The sequence below is a fragment of the Balaenoptera physalus genome (genome assembly GCF_965194825.1).
Source record: "Balaenoptera physalus genome assembly, chromosome: 8".
Classification (NCBI taxonomy): Eukaryota; Metazoa; Chordata; class Mammalia; order Artiodactyla; family Balaenopteridae; genus Balaenoptera; species Balaenoptera physalus.
Genome location: NC_138887.1, coordinates 1,770,117 through 1,792,903, shown reverse-complemented (window position 1 = coordinate 1,792,903; position 22,787 = coordinate 1,770,117). Strand labels below are relative to the sequence as shown.

At 36.3% G+C, this 22,787-nt stretch overlaps 1 protein-coding gene across 4 annotated transcripts in view; it reads left to right on the top strand.

Annotated features, from left to right (window-relative positions):
* Positions 1-17,612, top strand: part of ZPBP (zona pellucida binding protein) — a 100,425-nt gene extending 82,813 nt beyond the window's left edge. For 2 of the 4 annotated variants that reach the window (XM_082473271.1, XM_082473269.1), the window contains one exon: positions 14,554-17,612. In XM_082473271.1, coding sequence (XP_082329397.1) covers positions 14,554-14,648 — 95 coding nt within the window. In that variant the 3' untranslated portion in view covers positions 14,649-17,612. Of the gene's footprint in view, positions 1-130; positions 9,874-14,553 lie in introns of those variants that run through there. The other 2 variants (XR_014266922.1, XM_082473270.1) reach the window with 2 other exon arrangements.
* The last annotated feature ends 5,175 nt before the right edge of the window (positions 17,613-22,787 follow it).

Genomic DNA, 22,787 nt, shown 5'->3' with positions numbered 1-22,787 from the left:
GAGGATTGTCAGTATTATCGCATGTATTAATAGTTTGCTCCTCTTTATTGCTGAGTAGTAGTCCATTGTATGGATATACCACATTTCACTTATCCATTCACCTGATGATGGACATCTGGGTTGTTTCCAGTTTTAGGCCATTACAAATAAAGCTGCTATGAACATTCCTGTACAAGTCTCTGTGTGGACATGTGTTTTCAGTTCTTCTGGGAAAATACCTATGATTGCGATTGCTGGGTCATACGGTAAGTGTATGTTTAACTTTATAAAAAAAAAGCCAAATTATTTTTAAAGTGACTGTACAATTTTCATGTTCTACCAGCAAAGTTGTGGAGTTCCAGTTGTTCTAAATACTTTCCAAAGCATAGGATGGTCACTCTGTTTTAATTTTAGCCATTCCAATGTGTGTATGTGTAGTGGTATCTCATTGTGGTTTTAATTAATTTTCCTTTTTATAAGATATTTTCAAGTTTCTATTGGATATTGGTATTCTTTTGCACAGTATCTGTTCAAATATCTTTCCCATTTTTTAAGTGGGTTGTTTGTCTCACTGAGTTGTAAGAGTTCTTAATTTAGTATGGACAAAAAGGTTTTTTTCTGATATATGTGCTGTGACTATATTTCCCCAGATTGTGGCTTACATTTTTGTTTTCAAAGCAAAACGTTGAAGAAGTCCAATTTATTAATTTTTTTTATTCTGTGGTTGATGTGTTTTTGTGTTCTAATAAACATTTTCCTACCCTAAGGTCACAAAGATTTTCTAGTGTGCTTTTTGTTTAGTACTTTTGGGTTGTGCATTTAAGTCTATGATAGATATTGAGTTAATATTTCTAATTGGTATGAGGTAAGGGTCAATAATCATTTGTTACAATACAGATAACCTATCCTGGTGATACAGCACCATTTGTTGAAGACTTTTCTTTTGTCATTAAACTTTCCTTGGTACCTCTGTCAAAAATTCAACTGACTATATTCATGTGGGTTTAATTCTGCTCCATTCATTCTTATGTTTATCATTTCACCAATACCAAAGTGTCTTCATTAATGAAGCTTTATTACCATATTACATTAAAAATTTGCTTTGCTTGCTCTGTGTTTTTGAATTACTATAGCATATTGATTTTTAAATATTAACCTGGATCCCATATGTCTGTTTTATTAAGTGATTAGATATCATAATTATTTTGTAGACCCTGTATTTTTTTATAAGAATAAACATATCATCTGCAAATAACAGTTTTACTTCTTCATCTGATATCTGTGCCCTTTTTTCTTTTACTTTATCACAGTGACTGGGTCCTCCAGTACGGTGTTGAATAGAAATAAAAACAGACATTCTTCTTATTATTTTTGTTTTGTATCTTATTTTTGTTTTACAAGCTCTAGCTGGAGGTTTATCAGTTTTATTAGTCTCTTCAAAGAGCCAGATTTTAGGTTATTGAATTTTTCATTTGATTTCTATTTCATTAATATCTGCTCTTTTATTTATTTATTTATTTTGCTTTCTTCCTCATCTGAAACTTAATGTGCTCTTCTTTCTTTAGTTTCTTAAGGGAGCAGCATACTATCAATACATTGATTTTATATCTTTTTCTTTTCTTACATAAGTATTTAAGGCTATACATTTTTCTCTACCATTGTTTTACCTTCATCCTACTAATTCTATTTATTTTTAAGTTTTCACTCAGTGCAAAATATTTTCTAATTTTCTTTGTAATTTTATTTGTCCCAGGGCTCATTTCATAGTATTCTGTTTAATTCCCATATAACTGATCACTTCCAGTGTATCTTTATATTGTTGATTCCCAACTAAATTTTTCTGTTTAGAAAGCATGCTCTATATTACTTTGAATCTTTTAGTTGTTTTGACAAGTGTTTTAAGGTTCAAGATATGGCACATCTTGATGAATCTTCCATGTCTTCTTGAATAATAAGTTTATTCTGGCATTTAAGTAGAAGTTGTCTTCTGTATTTCTGTTGTTCTAGTTTCCACTTGTTAAATCAATTTGTAAGAGTGAAATGTTGAAGCTCCCAGCTGATATTGTGGATTGGACTATTTCTCCTTTACTTTCTTCCAAGTATCTTGAAACTCAGTAATTATGTAAATAGGCATTTAGGATTGCTACTTTTCTTGATGACTTGACTCTCCATCATTATGTAATGATACACCTTTTTATTCCTGATAATATTCCTTGCATTGAAGTCTACTTTGTTAGATATTAATATAATCACTCCAGCTTTCTTATGATTAGTGCTTATATCTTGTGCCAGAAAGAGACAGACCCTGTTAACATTTCTGCTTAGCCATTTAACAAAGTTGTTGATAATGTCTTTTGATGCATAAAATTTTAAATTTTGATGAAGTCCAGTTTATCCATTTTTTAACTTTGTTGCCATATCTCATCATTTGTTGCCATACCAAAAGACATGAAGATTTAGCCCTATGTTTTCTTCTAGGAATTTTTAGCTCTTTATTTAAGTCATAGTTGATATTTGTATATAGCATGAGGTAGAGATCCAACTTCATTTTTCTGCTTGTGGAAATACAGTTTTCCCAGCACCATTTGTTGAAGAGTCTACTGTTTTCACATTGAATGGACTTGGCACCCTTATCAAGAATCAGTTGGTAATAAATGAATAGGTTTATTTCTGTTCCACTGGTCTGTAGGTCTATCTGTTTTGATTACTGGAGCTTTGTAATATGTTTTGAAATTGGGAAGTATGAGTCCTCTGGCTTTGTTCTTCTTTTTCAAGATTGTGTTTTGGCTGTTCAGGGCCACTTGCAATTTACTATGAATTGAGGAATGGCTTTTCAATTTCTTTAAAACAAAAGCTGTTGGAATTTTTATAGGGATTGCATTGAATATCTAGATTGCTTTGGGTAATGTTGAAATCTTAATGTTAAGTCTTCCTACCATGACCACAGAATGACTTTCTATTTATTTAGGTCTCCTGTAGTTTCTTTCAGCAATGTTTTGTAGTTTTTAGTATACAAGTATTTCACCTCCTTTTTTCTAGTTTGGTTTTATTGTTTGATTATTCCCTTTATTATGTGTTTTCTTGCCTCTTTCTCATGCCTAGTAATCTTTGTGTAGATTCCAAACACTGTGATTTTACCTTATTTAGTACTGCATATTTTTGTATTCCTGTGAATTTTGTCTTCTTTTTTTCACATGCAATTAATACATTATTGAAAACAATTTGATCATTTCATGTCTTGCTTTTCTAATCTGATTGGTGTTTCTGGTTCAGTATTCAGTCTAAAGCTGATCATTTTCCACTACTTTCCTAAGTGCTTCACCCAATGCCTTTTGAATATGAATTTTCTATTCTGGTTATTGGGAACAGACACTATTCCTTAGCCTGAGTGATTGCCAAGCACCCTTTCCTATGAAGTTATCAAAGTTGATGGTCCTTTCCCCAGATTCAGGTAGCTTCCTCAGACACATATGCTGATTTCTGTTATATAATCAAGTGAGATGTTCTACTCATCTCCAGAGTTCTCTGTCTCCACAGTATCTCCTTTCTGGTTCACAGGAAGAACACTAGCTGCATTCGTCTTCTTGGACTTCAGCTTTGTCTCTTCAGTTCAGGGAAGAACTCAGCTCCACCTCAGTTCCCTTTGCCATAATTTAGAAACTCACTGAAAGCAATAATCTACAACAGTTGTAGAGCTCATATATCAATATTTTGTTTCCTCTATGTCCCTTGGGATCACTGTCCCTTGTGGTTTGATGTCCAGTTTCCTGAAAACCATTTTCCATGTCTTTCTATGGTTATTATGTTTCAGTTGTTTCAGGCAAAATGGTAAATCATTTCCTTTATTCTATCTGGTCACTATTCTCTTCAGGCTAAAGAAATTCTTTTAGCCTTACTTGTACTGCAGGGTTATTGTCTACAATGTCTCTAAATTGTATTACCAAATGTCTTTTTTTACCTTTCACGTTTTTTAAATAAACTTTATTTTTTAGTCAGTTTTGGGTTCAAAGCAAATTTGAATGTAAGGTACAGAGATTTTCCATATGTCCCCTGGCCCCACTCATGCTTAACCTCCACCACTCAACATCCCTCAGCAGAGTGATACATTTGTTGTAATTGATGAATCTACAATGAATGAAATATCATTATCACCCAAAGTCCGTGGTTTACATTAGGATTCACTACTGGTGTTGTACATTCTGTGGTTTTTTGGACAAATGTGTAATGACATATGTTTACAATTATAGTATCATACAGTGTAGCTACACTACCCTAAAATTTCTCTGCTTTCCACCAATTCATTCTTCTTTATCCCCAAGCCACTGATCTTTTTACTGTCTCCATAGTTTTGCCTTTTCCTGAATGTTATATTGTTGGAATCATACAGTGTGTAGCCTTTTCAGATTGACTTCCTTCACTTAGTAGTATTTCTTTTTAGCACTGAATAATATTCCACTGCCTTCTAGCAGTTATTGCTTCTAGTGTGAAGTGAGCTGCTACTCATACTTCTTCCCTCTCGCACCTTGCATTTAATGTGTCATCTTTTTTACTCCATAGCATTTAGATTATCTTTACTCGGGGTTTATAGCAGTTTGACTATGTTGTGTGTAGGGGTGGAGGTTTTGTACATTTCATGTTGGTGTTTGCAGAGTTTTTTGGATTATTCATTTATGTCTTTTGTTAAATTCTAGGCTTTTGGGTCATATATGTCATTTATTGTTTTCTGCATTATTCTCTCTGTCTTCCCTTTTTGGTTATCAATTACACATATGTTACACCAATTTATATTGGCCCAGGGGTCACATGAAGCTCTACTCATTTTTTAATTAAGTTGAAATTCATATAACATAAAGCCATTTTAAAGTGGATAATTCAGTGGCATTTAAGTACACGGTGCTGTGCAACCACCACCTCTACCTAGTTCCCAAACATTTTAATCACCTCAAAAAGAAACTCTGTGCTTATTAAGTGGTTACTCCCTATTTTTCTCTACCTTCAGCCCCTGACAACTACCAGTCTGCCTTCTGTCTCTATTCTGGATATTTAATACAAATGAAAAGATACAATATGTGTCATTTTTTCTCTGGCTTCTTTCACTTAGCCTAATGTTTCAAGATTTAACCACATTGTAGCATGTATCAATATGTCATTCCTTTTTATGGTTGAATAATATTGCATTTTTTTTATACTTTATACACAGGCAATCCTCTGTTTACCTTTTTGAGCAGTTTTCAAACTATTTAGCACAGTGCCTGCACAATTTTACAGTGCTGCTAATAATATATAAGGGTAACTATTCTCAACAACACTTGTTATTTTCCTTTAAAAAAATTATTGCTATCCTTGTGTGTGAAGTAGTGTCTCAGTATTGACTTGCATTTCCCAAATGACTAATGATGTTGAGCATTTTTTCCTGTACTTGGTGGCCACTTGTATATCTTCAGAAAAATGTCTAGGCAAGTCTTCTGTTCATTTTTTAAATTGGGTTTTCTTTCTTTTTGTTGTTGAGTTCTAAGGGCTATTTACATATTCTTTATACTCAGACCTTAGCACGTGTATGATTTGCAAATGTTTATCTATTCTCAGAGAGTTTTTTCACTTTCTTAATAATGTCCATTTGTGCACAGAAGTTTTATATTTTTATGAAGTTCAGTTTATTTTCTTTTTTATTGCTGATGCTTTTGGTGTCATTTCTAAAAAACCATTATGGAATCTAAAATTGTGAAAAATTTACCCCTTTCATTTTTTTCAAAGAGGTCATTGATGATTTGAGGTAAGTTCTAGAAAGCAGTATGAGTTAGGGGTCCAAATGTATTCTTGGCATGTGGCTATCTGGTTGTCACAGGACTTTTCACTGAAGAGACTGTTCTTTCCCCCTTGTGTGATCTTGTCATCCTTGTTGAAAATCAGTTCACCACTGATGTCTGTGGCTATTTCTGGACTCTCAGTTCTATTCCATTAGTGTACCTTCTCTCCTTTTCTAGTACTACACTGTTTTGATTACTGTAGCTTTGTAGGGAGTTTTGAAATTTAGAAGTGTGAGTACTCTAGGTTTGCTTTTTTCAAAACTATGTTCTATATTTTAGGCCCCTTGCAATTCCATGTGAATTTGAGGATCATCATTCCCTCTCTTCAAAACAGACCTGAGGGATTTTGATACAGGATACATTGATCTATAGGTTCCTTTGGATTGTATAGTCATCTTCACTATATTGTCTTCCACTTCTCCAACATAGGATGTCTTTCCATTTATGTAGGTCTTCTTTTATTTCTTACAGCAGTGTTTTATAATTTTAATTTTACAAGTCTTCAACCTTCTTGCTTCAATTTACATCTAGATTTTTTGTGGATTATCATGTAAATATAATTGCTTCTCTAATTTTCTTTTGGGATTTTTCACTGCTAGTGTATAGACATAACCACTTTTTGTGTGTTGATCTTGTATCCTGCAACTTTGCTGAATTCCTTTATTAGCTCTAGTACCATGTGTATATGTGTATTCACAGGTTTCTCTCTCTCTCTCCGTGTGTGTGTGTGTGTGTATACATACACACAATCATGTCATCTACAATTAGTTTACTTTTTCTTTTATAATTCAGATGCCTTTTATTTTTCTTGCCTAATTGCTCTCTCTAGAACTTTCTTTAGGACATCCTTACCTTGTTCTTGATCTTAGGGGGAAAGCTTTCAATATTTCACTATTGAAGATGATGTTAGCCTTGGGTTTTTCATAAAAGCCCTTTATCAGATTGAATTTTTTTTCATTTTGTTCCTAGTTGTTGAGTGTTTTTATGATGAAAATTTTGGATTTTGTCAAATCCTTTTTCTGCATCAATTGAGATGACCATGTAGTTTTTTTTTCCCCCTTCTATTTGTATAGTATATTACTTTGATTGGTTTTTATATGTTTAGCCACCTTTGCAGTTCCTGGGATATATCCCACTTGATTATGGTGAATAATACTTTAATATAGTGCTGGAAGTTGCTTGTTAGTATTTTGTTGAGGATGTTTGCATCTGCATTCTAGAGATATTGACATTTATTTCCTTGTCTTAGTAATAACTCTATCTGGCTTTGATGTCAGGGCAATGCTGATATCACAGATTGATTAGTGTTTCCTCCTCTTCTGTTTTTGAAAGAGTTTGAGAAGAATTGGTTTAATTGTTCTTTAACTGTTTGATAGTATTCACCAGTGAAGCCATCTCACCCTGAGATTTTCACTATTGGAGGTTTTCAGTTACTAGCTCAATATCTTTACTTGTTATAGATTTCTTCAGATTTTCTATTTCTTCTTCAGTCAGTTTTTGTAACACATGTGTTTCCAGGTATTTTTCATTTTTTTTCTAGCTTACCTAATTTGGTGGCATATAATTTTTCTTAAAATTGGCTTATTCTTTTTATTTCTGTAAGTTTGGTAGTAATGTTCCATCTTTCTTTCTGACTCTGGAAATTTCTCTCTTCTCTCTTTTTCTCAATCTACCTAAAGATTTGTCAATCCTTTTAGTCTTTATAAAAATCAACTTCTGTTTTCCTTGCTTTTCTCTATTTTTTAAATTCTGTCATTAATATTCACTTTAATCTTTAAAAAATTTTTCTTCCTTCTGCTATCTGTAGATTTAGTTTATTGCTTTCTCATCCCTTCAGGTGTAAAGTTATGTTATTGATTTAAGATCTTTCTTTTTTTTCAATATAGGCATTTACTACTAATAAATGTTCCTCTGCTTTCACTTAATCTCATATGGTTTGGTGTGTTATGCTTTCATTCTAATACATCTCAATATGTTTTCCAATTTCCCTTTTGATATCTTCTTTATCTTCTTGGCCTTTTAAGAATGTGTTGTTTAATTTCCACGTATTTGTGAACATTCCACTTTTCCTTATGTTACTGATTTCTTCAGTAGCTTCATTCTGTTGTGATTTGTATGATATCATTCTTTTTAAATTTATGAAGAATTGTCTTGTGTCCTAAAATATTATCTATCCTAGAAAATATTCCGTGTGTACTTGATAAAAATGGGTATTCTGTTGCTATGAGTGAAGTGTTCTATATACGTCTCTTAATTTAGTTGGTTTATAGTGTTGTCAAGTCCTCTATTTCCTTATTGATCCTCTGTCTAGAAACTCTATTCATTATTGGAAGAGAGGTAATGAAATCTCCAAGTATTACTGTAGAGCTATGTCTCCCTCTGTTCTGCCAGTGTTTGCTTTATATATTTTCTGTACCTGTTGTTTGGTGTGTATATTTTTATAATTGTTATATCTTCTTGGTGATTTGATCCTTTTAGGAATATGTAATTTCCTTTTTCTCTTATAACAGTTTTTGACTTAAAGTCTATTTAATCTGAATTAGTGCCAGCTCTTTTTTCATTACAGTTTCCATGGAATATCTTTTTCCACTTTTTCACTTTCAACCTAATTGTTTCATGTGGTCTAAAGTGAGTCTCTTCCAGATTGCATATAGTTGGATCATAAATATTCATTCTGCCAGTTTCTGTCTTCTGATTGTAGAATTTAATCCATTTACATTAAAAGTAATTACTGATAAGAAAGGACTTATTTCTGCCATTTTACTATTTCCTATATGTTGATTGTTTTTTAGAGTTCTTTCAAAGTTAATTCTGAGAGTTTTTGCTTGATTATTTTCATGTTTCTTTAGTTGGGACTGTCATTTGGAGCTGCCAGTATCTTTGCTGATGTTACTCTATTCAATTTTTTTAAACTCTTATTTCTCTTTCTTCTACACAATGGACAGTTTCTATAGGTATGTCTTTGTATTTACTGACATATTCTACTTCTGTCTTTATTCTGCTATTAAGCACATCCAGTTTTGTTTTGTTTTGTTATTTACTTCAAATATTTTACTTTTGGGGTCTAGAATTTTCAGTTGTTGTGCTTTATAGTTTCCATCTCTCTGATAAGATTTTTCAGTCAGTTTACTTATTATGATAATTCACTCCTTTATGTCTTTGAATACATTTATGCTAGCTGCTTTAAAGTCCTTATCTGCTAATTACCATGCCTCTGTTATTTTGAATGTTTTATTGATGTTTTTTCTCTTGACTATGAGTTAGTTTTCTGTGTCTTTGAAAATCTAATAATTTTTATTATATGCTAAACTTTATTGGTAGTGCTATGTAGAGTCTTCTGGCTTATTTTTGCTCTGAAGAGTGTTTATTATTTAGTCTAATAATATGCTAGATTCAAAATCTAAACTGTCTCTGCCACTGTAGGCACCATCTTCTCAGTTTGTTCAGCTTTCCAACTCTTTCTGGTTTTGAACTTCTTGCAATATCATTGACTAATGTGAAGGTCTCACATCAGCCAGTGATCTGCATGGAGTTTATACGAGATTTTAGAGTTCTTGCTTCTGTTTCTACCTCTTTCCTTGAATTTCTCCCATTACTTTCTATATCTTCTGGTGGCCTAGAAGTCTGTCCTCTCATTTTTTGTAACCAAGTAGACATAATTTTTGCTTCAGTTTTAGCCACCCATGCACCACATAGCGTGGTGAGTACCCACTGCTGAAATATATAATAATACTCTTACCCATTTACCTGTCTTTGCTACCTCTTCAAGGCTGTCAAATAGTGTACGTTTCCTCTTTGCAGATGTTATAAGTGTTTTCTGCAGATTGATTAATTCAATATAAGCTAGAATTAGAATTCTTGGCCACTTGATTTTTAGCATTGTGGACATTGTCTTTGGTACATTATTTTTTGTTTAATATTGTATAAGTCTTATTGCTTATTTCTCTATTTGTTTTCTCTTATAAAAGTCTTACCTGCCTCACAACCAGGAAAAAATTCTCTAATAATTTATTTTATTAATTTCAAATTTTGTTTCTTTACTCTCAGGTCCATAAAATAAGGGTACATACCGTGTGTGTGTGTGTGTGTGTGTGTGTGTGTGTGTGTGTGTGTGTGTGTGTATGTACACATATATATACTTATAATGTATGGTGCATATATACACACACCTACATTTGTATGTATATACACATATATGTACATACACACGAATATATATGTCTTTTAAAGGGTCCTCGTTTTTGTTTTACTGTTTGTGGTAATTAATGTCTTGGTGTATAGAGAGGGTAAACCACCTTCTTTTTTCTTTTTAGAAGTTGTCCATTTTAAATTGATTTGTCAAGTTATGTAAAATAAAATTGTAGTTGAAGTTTTATTTATGAGTGCAGTGCAGGTGTAGATTAATTTGATTAAAATTTACATTTTTACATTAACAGCATAAAGTTGGATTTTTAAAAATCCAGTCTGAGAATCTGTCCAATGATAGGCTATTTTAACAGATTCACAGTATTGCAAATTGTATCTGTGAGATTCATGCACATTTTTGTGGTTATAACACAATTTTAAAAAATTTTCTTTTCTATATAATATTCTATTTTATGAATATATCAAGGAGTATGTATCTGTTTTATTGTTGGTTGAAATTGCTTCCTACTTCTCAATTTTTCTACTATGACAAACAATGGTGTTGGGAATATTTTTGTTTGTATATCCTAGGTCTTTAGCTAATATTGGATCATAAGATGAGCGATTCATTAAAATATGTCAGATTGGGTTAATACAAAAAACTTAGAAAACACTTTTACAACGCAGTGTAGGACAGATCCTGTCTACATCTATGCCAATTCTTGGCATAACCAAACTTTAAATATTTGCAATCTGATGATTATGTAATGCATCACATTTTTTATTATGGTAAAATATACATAAGATTTAACCTTTTCAGCATATTGAAAGGTACAAATTAGTGACATTAAGCACATTCACGTTGTTGTGTAAGCATCAATACCATCCATCTCCAGAACTTTTTCATCTTCCCAAACTGAAATTCTATACCTATTAAATGCTAGCTCCCCATTCTGCCCTCCCTTCAGTCCCTGACAACCACCCTTCTTCTTTCTGTCCCTGTAAATTTGACGACTACTCTAGGTACCTCATGTAAATGAGATCATGTGGCATTTGTCCTTTTGTGATTGGCTTATTTCACTTGGCATCTATGTTGTAATATGTGTCAGAATTTCCTTCCTTTTGCAGGCTAAATACTATTCTGTTGTGTATGTGTGTGTATATGTATCACATCCCCACCTCCAACATGTGTAGTATGTGACCATCACACATTTTCATACCATTCCACAGTACTTTTTTATAATTTCACATTCCCTCATTAACATCACATTAGGTGACCCAGCACTAATGTACCACATTTTCGTTGTCCACATGTGTATGCCATGTTTTCTTTATCCATTCATCTGTCAATGAACATAGGGTTGCTTCCACCTCTTGGCTATTGTGGATAATGCTGCACTGAACATGGGTGTGCAGATATCTCTTCGAGATCCTACTTTTAGTTCTTTTGGATAAATACTGTATTAGATTGGGCCGCCATAACAAAATTCTGTATACTGGATGGCTTAAACAAAAATTTTTTTCACAATTCTGGAGGCTGGAAGCCCAAGTTCAAGGTGCTGGTGATTCGTTTCTGGTGAGTTCTCTCTTGGCTTGATGATGGCATAATGGGCCACCTTCTCATTTTGTCCTCACATGGCCTTTCCTTGGTTCAAGTATGCAGAAAAAGTTTCGATTTTGATGTAGTCCAATTTAATTATTTGTCTTTTGTCCTCATGCTTTCAGTGTCATATAAAAAATCATTGTAAAATCTAATGTCATAAAGCTTTTTCCTATGTTTTCTTCCAAGAATTTCATGGTTTTAGCTCTTATGTTTAGGTCTTTGATCCATTTTGAGTTAATTTTTGTATATATGGTGTAAGGTGAGTCCAGCCTCATTCATTTTCAAGTGGATATCCAGTTTGCTCAACCATTTGTTGAAAAGACTGTCCTTTCCTCATCGAATGATCTTGGTATCCTTGTTAAAAGTTATTTGGGAGTTTATTTCTATTTTTTTGTCTGTAATTCTGTCTTTATGTCAGTACCAGACCACTGAAATTACTGTAGCTTTGTAGTACTTAAATCAGCAAGTGTGAGATGTCCAACTTTGTTATTCTTTTACAAAATTGTTTTGGCTATTCTGAGTCCCTTGAGATTTCAAATGAGTTTTATGATGAATTTTTTTATCTCTGAAAACGCCACCACTGGGATTTTGATAGAGCTTTCATAGAAGCTAGAGATTTCATAGATAGAGATTTCATGGATAGTTAGTAGTACTGACATCTTAACAATATTAAATATTAAATGAACATGGGATGTCTTCCCATTTGTGTCTTTGATTTCTTTCAGCAATTTTTGGTAGTTTTCAGTACACAAGAATTTGCCTCCTTGGTTAAGTTTTTCCTATTATTTTCTGTCCTTTTCTCATTGATTTATATGAATTGTGTGTGTTTTCTGAATGGTAGTCCTCTGTTGGTTATATAGCTGCAACTATTTCCTAGTTTTCTTGCTTGACTATTGTTACTATTGTTACTTTAAGTTCTTAATTTTAATACCACATGTATCAATTATTTTCTATTATGGCTAGTCACTTCCCTTTTTAAGGAATTATTCTCTATCCAAAATTTATTAAGATATTTTCCTGTATTTACTTATTTCTTCATATGTCGATACCGATCAGTCACCAATGCTTCCTTCTCTTCTTATTGAAATAATCAAGTTTTAATCAGGCTGCTCTCATAACTGTAGCTGGGAGATGTGCTTCTCAGTGACACTCAGACCTGGAAGAAAAGTTCACTAATTTTGTACTTTAAATTTAAATAACATTTTAGCATTTTTCCTCAATTCCACTTAAAAGAGAACAAAATATTTCAGGATATATCCTAGGAGAGAGTGCTACAGATAAGGGCTCTGTGGTATAACATGTACTATATGATGAAGGTTTTTTTAATTATAAGAATATTTATTAGAATATCATTATTTATTTAAACTTTGGTTTAGATGATTTTATGCCAGTATCAGTTCTGTTTGTAACAGTCATGTATAAAGTCTGTGTGTAAAGACTGCATGCAGGTTTCTCTTTTCCATATGTAATGATTTGACACTTTCAATACATTCGCTAAATCTTTCCATATTTGTGCATCAAGAAATATTAATATGTGTTTTGAGAGAAAGTGTACCATGATCACACACCTTTGAGAAATATTATATCATTAGAATTTTACCACATACATTTTCACTTTAAACACTCTTCTTATTACTGCAGCAAATAAATCTATTTAACTTTGTTTCCCAATTTTTTTTTCCATCTGGAACATTAATTCCCAAATAAAATGTCTATTAAAACTTGAGGAACTCTGTGGAACCTAGAATGGAAAATACTTTTTCTGAGTGACGGTTAAGATATTTCCCAATTTGAAAAAATATATTTTAAAAAGAATAAGAAATTAAATAATATAATATGACCCAGATGCAGTCAGTGACATGTATTATTAAATCATGGTGCTAGAAAAATAATCTTTTTTGATGGCCCATGATACCCATGCCTTAGATGTGCTGTTACTAACATCTTTGTGATCCCTTGGCTGACCACATCTGCAATAGGTTAGTCAGAGACTCCAACCCAATTAGGGGCTGATGGCATCCCATGACCCCCCCCCCCCCGCCCAGTGGAAGAGGTGAGTAGAGGCAGCAACCCTGCAATGCACAGGGTTAAGCATTTATTGAGTGCCCATCACATGCTGGGTGCCTTTTCATCTAAGTCATCTGGTTTCAGTCCTCACAATAATGCTATGACTTGATTGTTACTGTACCTGTTTTACAAATAAGGAAACTAGAACTAAGAGAATTGACTACTTTGCCCAGGATCCCAAAGTTAATCAATGGCAGAGAATGTATTTGACTTTGGTTTCTTCCTGCCTTTCTTTACTTTCCATCATGCAGAGGGAGCAGTGGTGACATATTCATGGTATACATTGTCCTTATGTTAGGGATGACCAAACTGAGTTACGTTTTAGGCTAAGTAATTTTTCCAGAATTACACATTTAGCCCATGATAGAAATAGGATTTGAAATCAGAGGATTGTTAGAAATGATCTGCAAGTCCTTCCCATGTTTGGGGCTATCTTTATATGTCTAAATCGTGGTTACTATGGATCATCTGGTAGTCACATTTGGTTCTTGACCCCTTGTGGCTTCTTCTGTAACTTACAGTCCCAGTCAGCCTTCTGATGTCAACATCGTGTGGTCAGTAAAACTATTTTAGGTCACAGTCTTGGTTTAAGCTGGATTAGAGTGAAAACTTAAAACTTTTCACTTACATGAGGATTTAGAGGAGTCAAACTCATAGAAACAAATTGTGGAATGGTGGCTGCTAGGAGCTAGGAGAGGGGGAATGAGGAGATCTTTAATGGGTATAGAGTTGCAGTTTTTCCCAGATGCAGAAGTTCTGGAGATTAGTTGTACAATGATTTGCATACATTTAACACTACTGAACTGTACACTTAAAAATGGTTAAAATGGCAGATTTTATGCTATGTGCATTTTACCACAATTAAAAACAAAAAGAAAAAAAAGAACCTTCTTTGAAAATTTATCCTCCATGTAAAGTTAATTTACGTGGCATTAGGAAACCGTTACTTATTAACTTATTTTTTATTCACAGTGATCTGCAGCCCTGGATCTTATAACTCCCATGATGGAATTCACTGCCTTCAGTGCAATAGCAGCTTGGTGTTTGGAGCAAAAGCATGTTTATAGGCCATTATTTTGAGCTCTTCGGTGGTTTGTTAAACACAAAAGCATATTTTTGAAATATTACTACATAATAAATCACTATTATGCCAAAATTAAATATATTAGATATTACCAAAATATGGTGTCATCATTTTAATTGAAACACGGTATGTCCAAATGTCTTATATACAGAACATCCAGTAATCTTTATTCATTAGTGCCAGACCTACATACTACTCCAAAATATTTCTTGGATCACTGTTTTTAAAATAGTTTGAAATATACTATATTGGGTTAGCCCAAAAGACTTTTTTATGATTTTTCAAAAATAGCCCATTCTATCATTATTATATGTTGACTAATCTCAGGCCACCATATTCTTCCACAATCATTTTAATTTCAGCTTGTTTCATTCCTTTGTTTTAATTTTATGGGATTCTATTCCTTCCAGTTTGACCTTTCATAGCTCAAAGTCACTGCAAGTCTTATTATTGCAATTTTTAGCCACTTTAGTTTAAGACCTAGTCCCAAACACACTATGAGTTTTTAATATACTTCAATGTGGTGATCTTAAACTTTTCAGTTGAAAGTCCCTCAAATTACCTTTTTGACATTTTAGAATGGAGTAATCATTGTATGTGCCTGAATTAACGTTTGAGCTTTCACAATGTGGAAAGAGAAACTAAGCAGTTTCTTTCCCCAGCAGCACCTGTAGGGGTGAGAATCAAGCAGTCGTTTCTCTTCCTTCACTATTACAGTGTTCTGTGACAGATACCACTGCTGCGACCGCCTAATACTTACTCTCTCACCCTGGAATGTTGTGTTTGAATATGAAAAACTACCAAAAATTTAAATATTAATTACCAGGAAAATACATGAGTAAATCACAAAATTAGTAGCTTCTCAGTTTTCTAATTACTGTTTTAATTATATTCGTATCCACTTTACACTCTCTTGGAACGTTCCCTGTTTTTCTCTTCATATTTCCTTTCTGGAGACGTGAACACATGTAAATGGCAAATGCACATGGATTGGATCTGGGCACAGGTGTGCAGCACACTGGACAGGAGAGGCATGTACTTACACGGAGGCTCTGCATGGCTTTTTGAAAGTGTCCAGTAAATACATTAGCTTCTCCGTCGTCCTGTGGACAAACATTACTCTGGAATTCTCACACAAATAAGAGAGGGAAGGGAAATGACATTTCTTTGTTAGCCCTGTTGATCTTTCTTTAACAATCCCTTTGGACTTTCCTAATCGTGACGTAATTGTTTTCATATATTTTTGAGAGGTTTTTCAAGAGCTGTCTTTCCACTATTAAGTCACGTATTTTTGCCGTTTTACTGTTTGGGTGAGTTATTGTTCCTCTAGGACGTGCTTTCTGTAACTAGTAAAAAACCTATTAAGTCTCCATCTGTAAAAGTAGTGCAAGCTTCTAAAGTTTTCCAAATTTCTTAATTTAATAATAAGATGAATTGGAGTACATATTCTTTCCTTTGTACTCCTGAAGTTTGGATTACTTTCTTCCTATTATTTAAAAGCCCAGAAGAATTTAGTTTCTGATACATCCTTCTGAGGCATGATCAGTACTAGCCCCCTAGCTGGTCAGCTGGGAAGGCAGCGGTAGGGGTGACGGGCACTGGAGGTCAGAAGAAACGGGTAATCTGGAATGAGAAGAGACAAATGACAGGAGAATGAGTGGAGCCAGTCACGGACTTTCAGCTTATGAAGGCAGACCAGAAATGAGGCCACACAAATTCCAGGGGGCAGAACAGGTCAGATTTAAAAGTCCAGGCAAAAAGAACAGCTGGTAGAAATTTAAGCAGAGAATGAGCTAGGAGAAGAAAGAGAAGTGTTAATTCTTTTTCTTGGTTCTCAAAGTGAAATGTTCTTGGCTCTGTTTTACCACATATCACATTTATTTTAGTTGGTTGTGTGTCTGTCTTCCACATTCAATTTTACTAGTGTATTCCTATTTTCCTAGTCATCTTCAAAGCACATAGTTATGTGCTTAATAATTTTTAAACTAATTAATAGATTATTAAAGTCCTGTGAGTATAAATAATAGCTAAGATAAAAGTTGCTTCTGTTATATTAATAGATAGGTTGTAGAATGTTGAAAGTTGTTTTAAGCAATTGACAATATGTATGATAAAAACTATAAACTAATCCCTAAGAGAGATTGTTGTCATAAGACAGTTACAGGTGTTCATTATTTTTGTTTATATCAAAATAATATCTTACATTTATATAATGCCTTAATTTTAACAAAACATTTTTTTCTTAATTACACAATCTGACATTTACATTGACCTGTGAACTTATGGGAAATATGGTTCCCATTTTGTATTTTATCAATTAGATTTTTTTCTCATGATAGGTGTGTAATATGTATTCATTTGGCAATATGTAAGAGTCTTAACAAGTTTGGTCCAGTAATTTCACTTAAAGGACACTATCCAAAGGAAGCAAATTAGAGATCAGGTGAAATATTCCATCCAATGGTACTAATAATGAAAATGGAATTAACAAATTATCTGCAAGAATGAAATGGTTAAATAAATCATGCTGTTTCCATATGGTAGAATGTTATGTAGTATTGTTTAGAGTTTTAAAACAAATGAACCAAAATGTTAATAGTGGTCATGCTATGTGATAGGGTCCTGTGTGAGGATTTTTGATACCCTCTGTTTTCCAAGTCTTCTACAGTGAAATGAATTACTTTGGAAAATCTTGGAAGCAGTAAACATACTTTGACAAAAGACAAGAGTAGCCATTTGGGGAAGACATTGTTGCTCACTCTCCAGTATCAATTTGCCCCCCTTCTTCCCAACAGAGCACCAAGTTTGTTTGCTCCAGAGAACTATCCTTCTTAGCCAGTCAGCACGTGACTTTTCTTGGCCGCCGCTTTGTTGAAACCATGAGGTGAACACCCTGAGGATGAAGCCCACACTGAGGACCCCGAGTGGAGACATGGAAAGAGCTGGCACTTGAATCACTACCCTTATTGTGTCTGAATCCCAGCCTGCCCTGGACTCCCCAGTTCTGTGAGATAGGAAAGTTCCTTTCATTAAAGCAAGTTAGGTTTTCTGCAGCTAAAAGCATCCTAATTGGTAGAGAGTTCATTACAGGAAATAGGTAAAATAGAGGAAATTAGAAGTAGGGGGAAAATACCACTTACAGTTTCATAACCCAGATATCAGCAATGTTAACATTTTGGTAAATTTCCTACTTTTGTGTGATTTTTTATTCATGTTATATGTTTTATTCATGTATATGCAGTCAGTATTTCCCTTAGTATATATTTTCCATACCATCTTATACACCTCACTAGCATAATTTTAATGATTATTACATATGATACATTTCAGCAAAATTACTATAGTATGGTTAATTATTTCTAATTGTTGGACATTTCTACTGCTTCCAGACTTTTGCTGTTTTTTTTTTTTTTTTTTAAACTTTTTTTGGGGGTTTATTTTATTTATTTATTTATTTATTTACTTATGGCTGTGTTGGGTCTTCGTTTCTGTGCGAGGGCTTTCTCTAGTTGCGGCAAGCGGGGGCCACTCTTCATCGCGGTGCGTGGGCCCCTCATTATCGCGGCCTCTCTTGTTGTGGAGCACAGGCTCCAGACGCGCAGGCTCAGTAACTGTGGCCCACGGGCCCAGTTGCTCCGCGGCACGTGGGATCCTCCCAGACCAGGGCTCGAACCCGTGTCCCCTGCATTGGCAGGCAGACTCTCAACCACTGCGCCACCAGGGAAGCCCCACTTTTGCTGTTTTATGTAGCATTACAGGTAACATCTTCTTTCTTAATACTCTGTGGTATTCTTAAGTCTTCTCTCTGTCCAGAAGTAGAATTACTGGGTTTGGATATTTCTAATCCTTAGGACCATTTGCCAAATTTATTTCCTAAGAATTGTATCAATTCATAGTCCCACCAGTGATATATCAGAGTATACATTTCACTGCACCCTCTCTGAATTCTTTTTTTTTTTTTTGGGTGTCGGCACACCACACAGCTTGTGGGATCTTAGTTCCCTGACCACGGATTGAACCCAGGCCCAGCAGTGAAAGCACGGAGGCCTAACCACTGGACCACCATGGAATTCCTTGAATTCATTTTTTTAATTATTTGTCTTGACAGATGGAAATAGTTTCTCATATTATACTTTCATTTTTCTGCGGTACTGGTGAGGTTGAGCTTTCCTCGTATAATTATGCTGCTGCTGATACTAACGAGTGTTATTTACCGACTGCTTATTATGTGAAAAGATTTGTTTGAAATCCTTTGCATATGTTTTCGTGTTTTATTTACCCAATTCTGTGATTTATTATTATATTACTCTCATTTCGTATATGAGAAAATCGAGTCACAGTAATTGTATAACTTCTGCAAGTTTACAAGCTGATTAGTGGTGAAGATGCGTGTCAGTTACAGAGAGCCCTGTAACTGCTTATGCAGTGGTTTCCGTTCTCTCTCGAGTCCAGCAAAGGTCAGGTTAGAGCTGGTGCCATGTCTCCATAGAGCTGTCCTTACGTTGGGCCACCTGTCCTTTTTTGCTCCACCTTCCTTAGTGTAGGTTTTTGTCTTCATTGTAAGTGGCTGTTGTGCATCTAGGCATTGGATTGACCTTCCATTCAGAAAAAAGATGAAGATGAAAGCCCTCTACAAGACTTTTACATCACATTGAAGGGGACAATGTCCCAAAGACGCATAAGTGGGAAATTGATATATTCATCTTTGATTCTCATTAATAGAGAAGAGGGGTTAAAAGTGGACATGGACTTGGAATGATGTTGAGTGGGCCGGTGTCTCTATCTGACACAGAGCATCCCTTTAACGAGTCGGCATCAATACACACCCTTCACATTAACAAGCCCTGCATGTCACGTGCTCATTGTCTCTCCCTCCCCCATAATACAGGTTCAAACTCTCACCCAGTGAGTGCATTCAGGTTGAAGTTCAAAATCATGGGTGATGTGTGGAAGGTTGCATCAGGTCCAGGGTCCCTATGGTCTAAAGTTGATGTGCCTCCAAACTACCAATATAAAATGGGTGAGAAGGAAGAGAGTGACTAGTTTAAAGCGCCCATTTAGAAAAGGGAGGAAAGAGAAACACATCCGAGTCACCATCCAGGTGGGCAAGATATAGTGAGATCTTCCTGCTGTCGAACATGGGTGAGTTCTTTGATTGGTCCCTGGTTCTGACCTCAGTGGTTATCTTCCTTCTCTATTCTATTCTACTTTCTGGACGTCAGGGGCCCAGAACACTCATAAGCTATCGCTGCCCAGATTTGGGTATCCAAGGGCAGGACAGTTCTCTTTTGTTAGGTTGTGTTGTGTCCTCATGGTTAAGCTTGGTGACAAAAGATGCACAGGTGCCCTCAAAGGCCTCAGCTGGCCCTCACTTCTCCTCTGCTGTGCGTCTGACTTGCTGCCAGCATTGACCAGCAGTGACCTCAGTTATGCCACCCACTGCCTGATGTCCAGAGGCTGAGCTTCCCCAGGGGTCTCAGTTTCCACAGATCTGTCCTTTTATAGATGTAAAGACAAGATGGACTCCCCTGATGGTGGTAACTCCTGGCATTCAGTGGGGGAACATCATTTAAATTGTCACCTGTCATCACTCAGGGCCAAGTGCCTATGGAAGACAAGGCTGCAGATGAAATAGTACATTTTAATGAAGACAGTGAAGTATAAGGACCGAGATGAGTTGGTTGCTTCTAACTGCATTTGGTGAAAGAAAATGATGAGTTCAGGGCTTCAAAAAAACCCAGAAAGTTCCTATGACTGCCATGGAAGTAGCTGTCTCTTCCTGTGGCCACACAGATTTTTGATAAACAAACTTAAATTCGAATCCAATGGTGGATTGAATGATAAATCTACTTGAACTCACCACCTAATATGTTTCTCATGATAGAGGCCTGGCACTGGTTGGGAAAGAATTGAGGTGAAGACATGTGAAAGTCCCAGTGAAGCCAAACACATTAAGCCCAACATTCTACTGGGATTTGTTTGTCAGTAAGAGCAGCCCTTCCTCCCCTGAGGAGCCTAAACTTCCCCTTGCCTGAAGAGCCTATAATGGTCGTCCTAAAACAGTTGTCTTGTTTCCTCCCCAAAACTATCATTTTTCATTGCTTCTGAACCTAGACCTTAACTTTAATCCTGGCAGTCCCCAGGGTGTTTGGTTAGCAAGTGTTACCTACCACATGTATCAGAAGAATTGCAGTAGCCAGTTTACAGCAGAAGCTTACTGGGGACATGCATAGGCGACGTTGGAGACACCTGATTGGGACCCCCTCGGTGAGTTATGTCTGGTATAATCCTCTTCCCTCGAATGCAGGTAGAACCTGTGACTTGATTTTAGACAACAGAAGATGTCAAAGATGGGAGAGTCACTGATTTCCTTTTTGCTGGATCTGGAGCAAGAGATCCTTCCACTGGCACAGAAACAACTGCCATGTCGTGAGAGGACCTGTAAGAGGACCAAGTGGCAAGGGCCTGCAGTGGGCTCAGAGAGCTGAGGGCAGTCCCTGGCTGTCAGCTGGCAGGAAAGCAGTGCCTTAGTTCTAAGACTGCAAGGGATTGGATTCTGCCAACAACCATGTGAGCTGAGATGAGGACACCCTCCTCCAGAAAGGAGCCCAGCCCAGCCAGCACCTGCCTACAGCTCTGTCCCGGGCAGAGGACCTAGCTAAGCCATACCCCAGAAACTGGGATGAAAACGGGTGTTGTCCTCGGCCATGAAACATATGGTGATGTGTTACACAGCAATAGAAAGTGTATAACTGATGCATAGGGAATAGGTCCTCAGTGTACTCAGCCAGAGTGGAAGGAATGCCGTGTTGGGTGGGGCTGAACGTATTGAGATGGGTGTCATTGCCAGAGAGCCTGGATTCAGTGTATTTGTTGGAGCAGCTGGGAATCACACTAACAGTTTGCTCATCTGATTGACTGGACTCTGAACCCAGCGGTGGGTAGCTTACACTGAATAAAGTTGACAGCCTGGAATTACTTGGCGTGCCGAGTAAGGCATCTGAAGGCTTAGGGAGGCTAGAATGCTGGTGTGGACGTTTTATGTGAGATTTCCACGCAGACTCCCCTATTTCTGGCCCCTGATGGGTCTAGAGGCCTCTCCCTTCCAGGGCTCAGAGGAGATCTTGGTGAAGAGCATGCTGGCATCTTGAGGTCTCTGTACTGGCAGCGCTTTGTGGTCCAGTGATGGGAGTTGAGATGGACCTGGTGAATCACGTGGGCTGATGGCATCCAGGAGAAGTGCCATGCGGAGGCCAGAGGTGGTGGGCGTCAGGGCTGAAGCAGCGATCAGAATGACCAGATCCACGGGGGTCTTGGCACATTGCTCATGGTGTCCCCAGACTGAAAGAGGTGGAGGGCAGTTCCATCTGTGAGATTCAAATTCAGGTTGGTTTATCAGAGCTCCAGGGCTGTTTCAAAGAAGCCTGACTTAGCCATGGCAGTTGAGAATCGTGACTTCTTAGCTAATTTCCAGAACTGAATCAATTCACAGACTCAGAGGTATGTGTACCTTGGGGCAGAGGCAGCCCACAGGGGCTCTCTTGAGGAAGGACCCGCCACACGGCCCCAGATTCATGCTGCACATCTTTCCAGCCTTCCCAGAAGGGACCGACAGCCGTTTGCTAGGGTGGCTGCATGATAGAGAATGAAACATACCAGCTATTTTGGAGATTCCTCGACTCTGGCTCTCAACTGATGTTACTCCCAGGAACTCACGATACCACCGTGCTCAGGGTGGGGACTAGTAAAGGAGTGTGGGATCAGGTCTGTCTCACGATGGGCTGGATGTGCTCCCTGGTCCACTGCCTGACTCTTCCGAGTTCCAACACGTGTAGTCGGAATAGCAGCTGGATGAATTCCTCTTGTTGGTTCCATGAACTATGGAGTTATTGGAACTGGAAAGACCTAGTGGAGCCCCTAGAATTGTCCCCACCTATGAAAATAATAAACCAAAAGCAACATTGCATTTCTGTAGGGATTTAGGAGATTAATGCCGTTTTCAAAGACTAGAAGGATGAAGGCTAGTGATTCCTCTCCAATCATCATGCACGCATCTCTCCGGCCTGGGCAGAAGGCGGTGGACCTTGGAGAATGACCATCCAACTCCATCAGGTGGGATTCC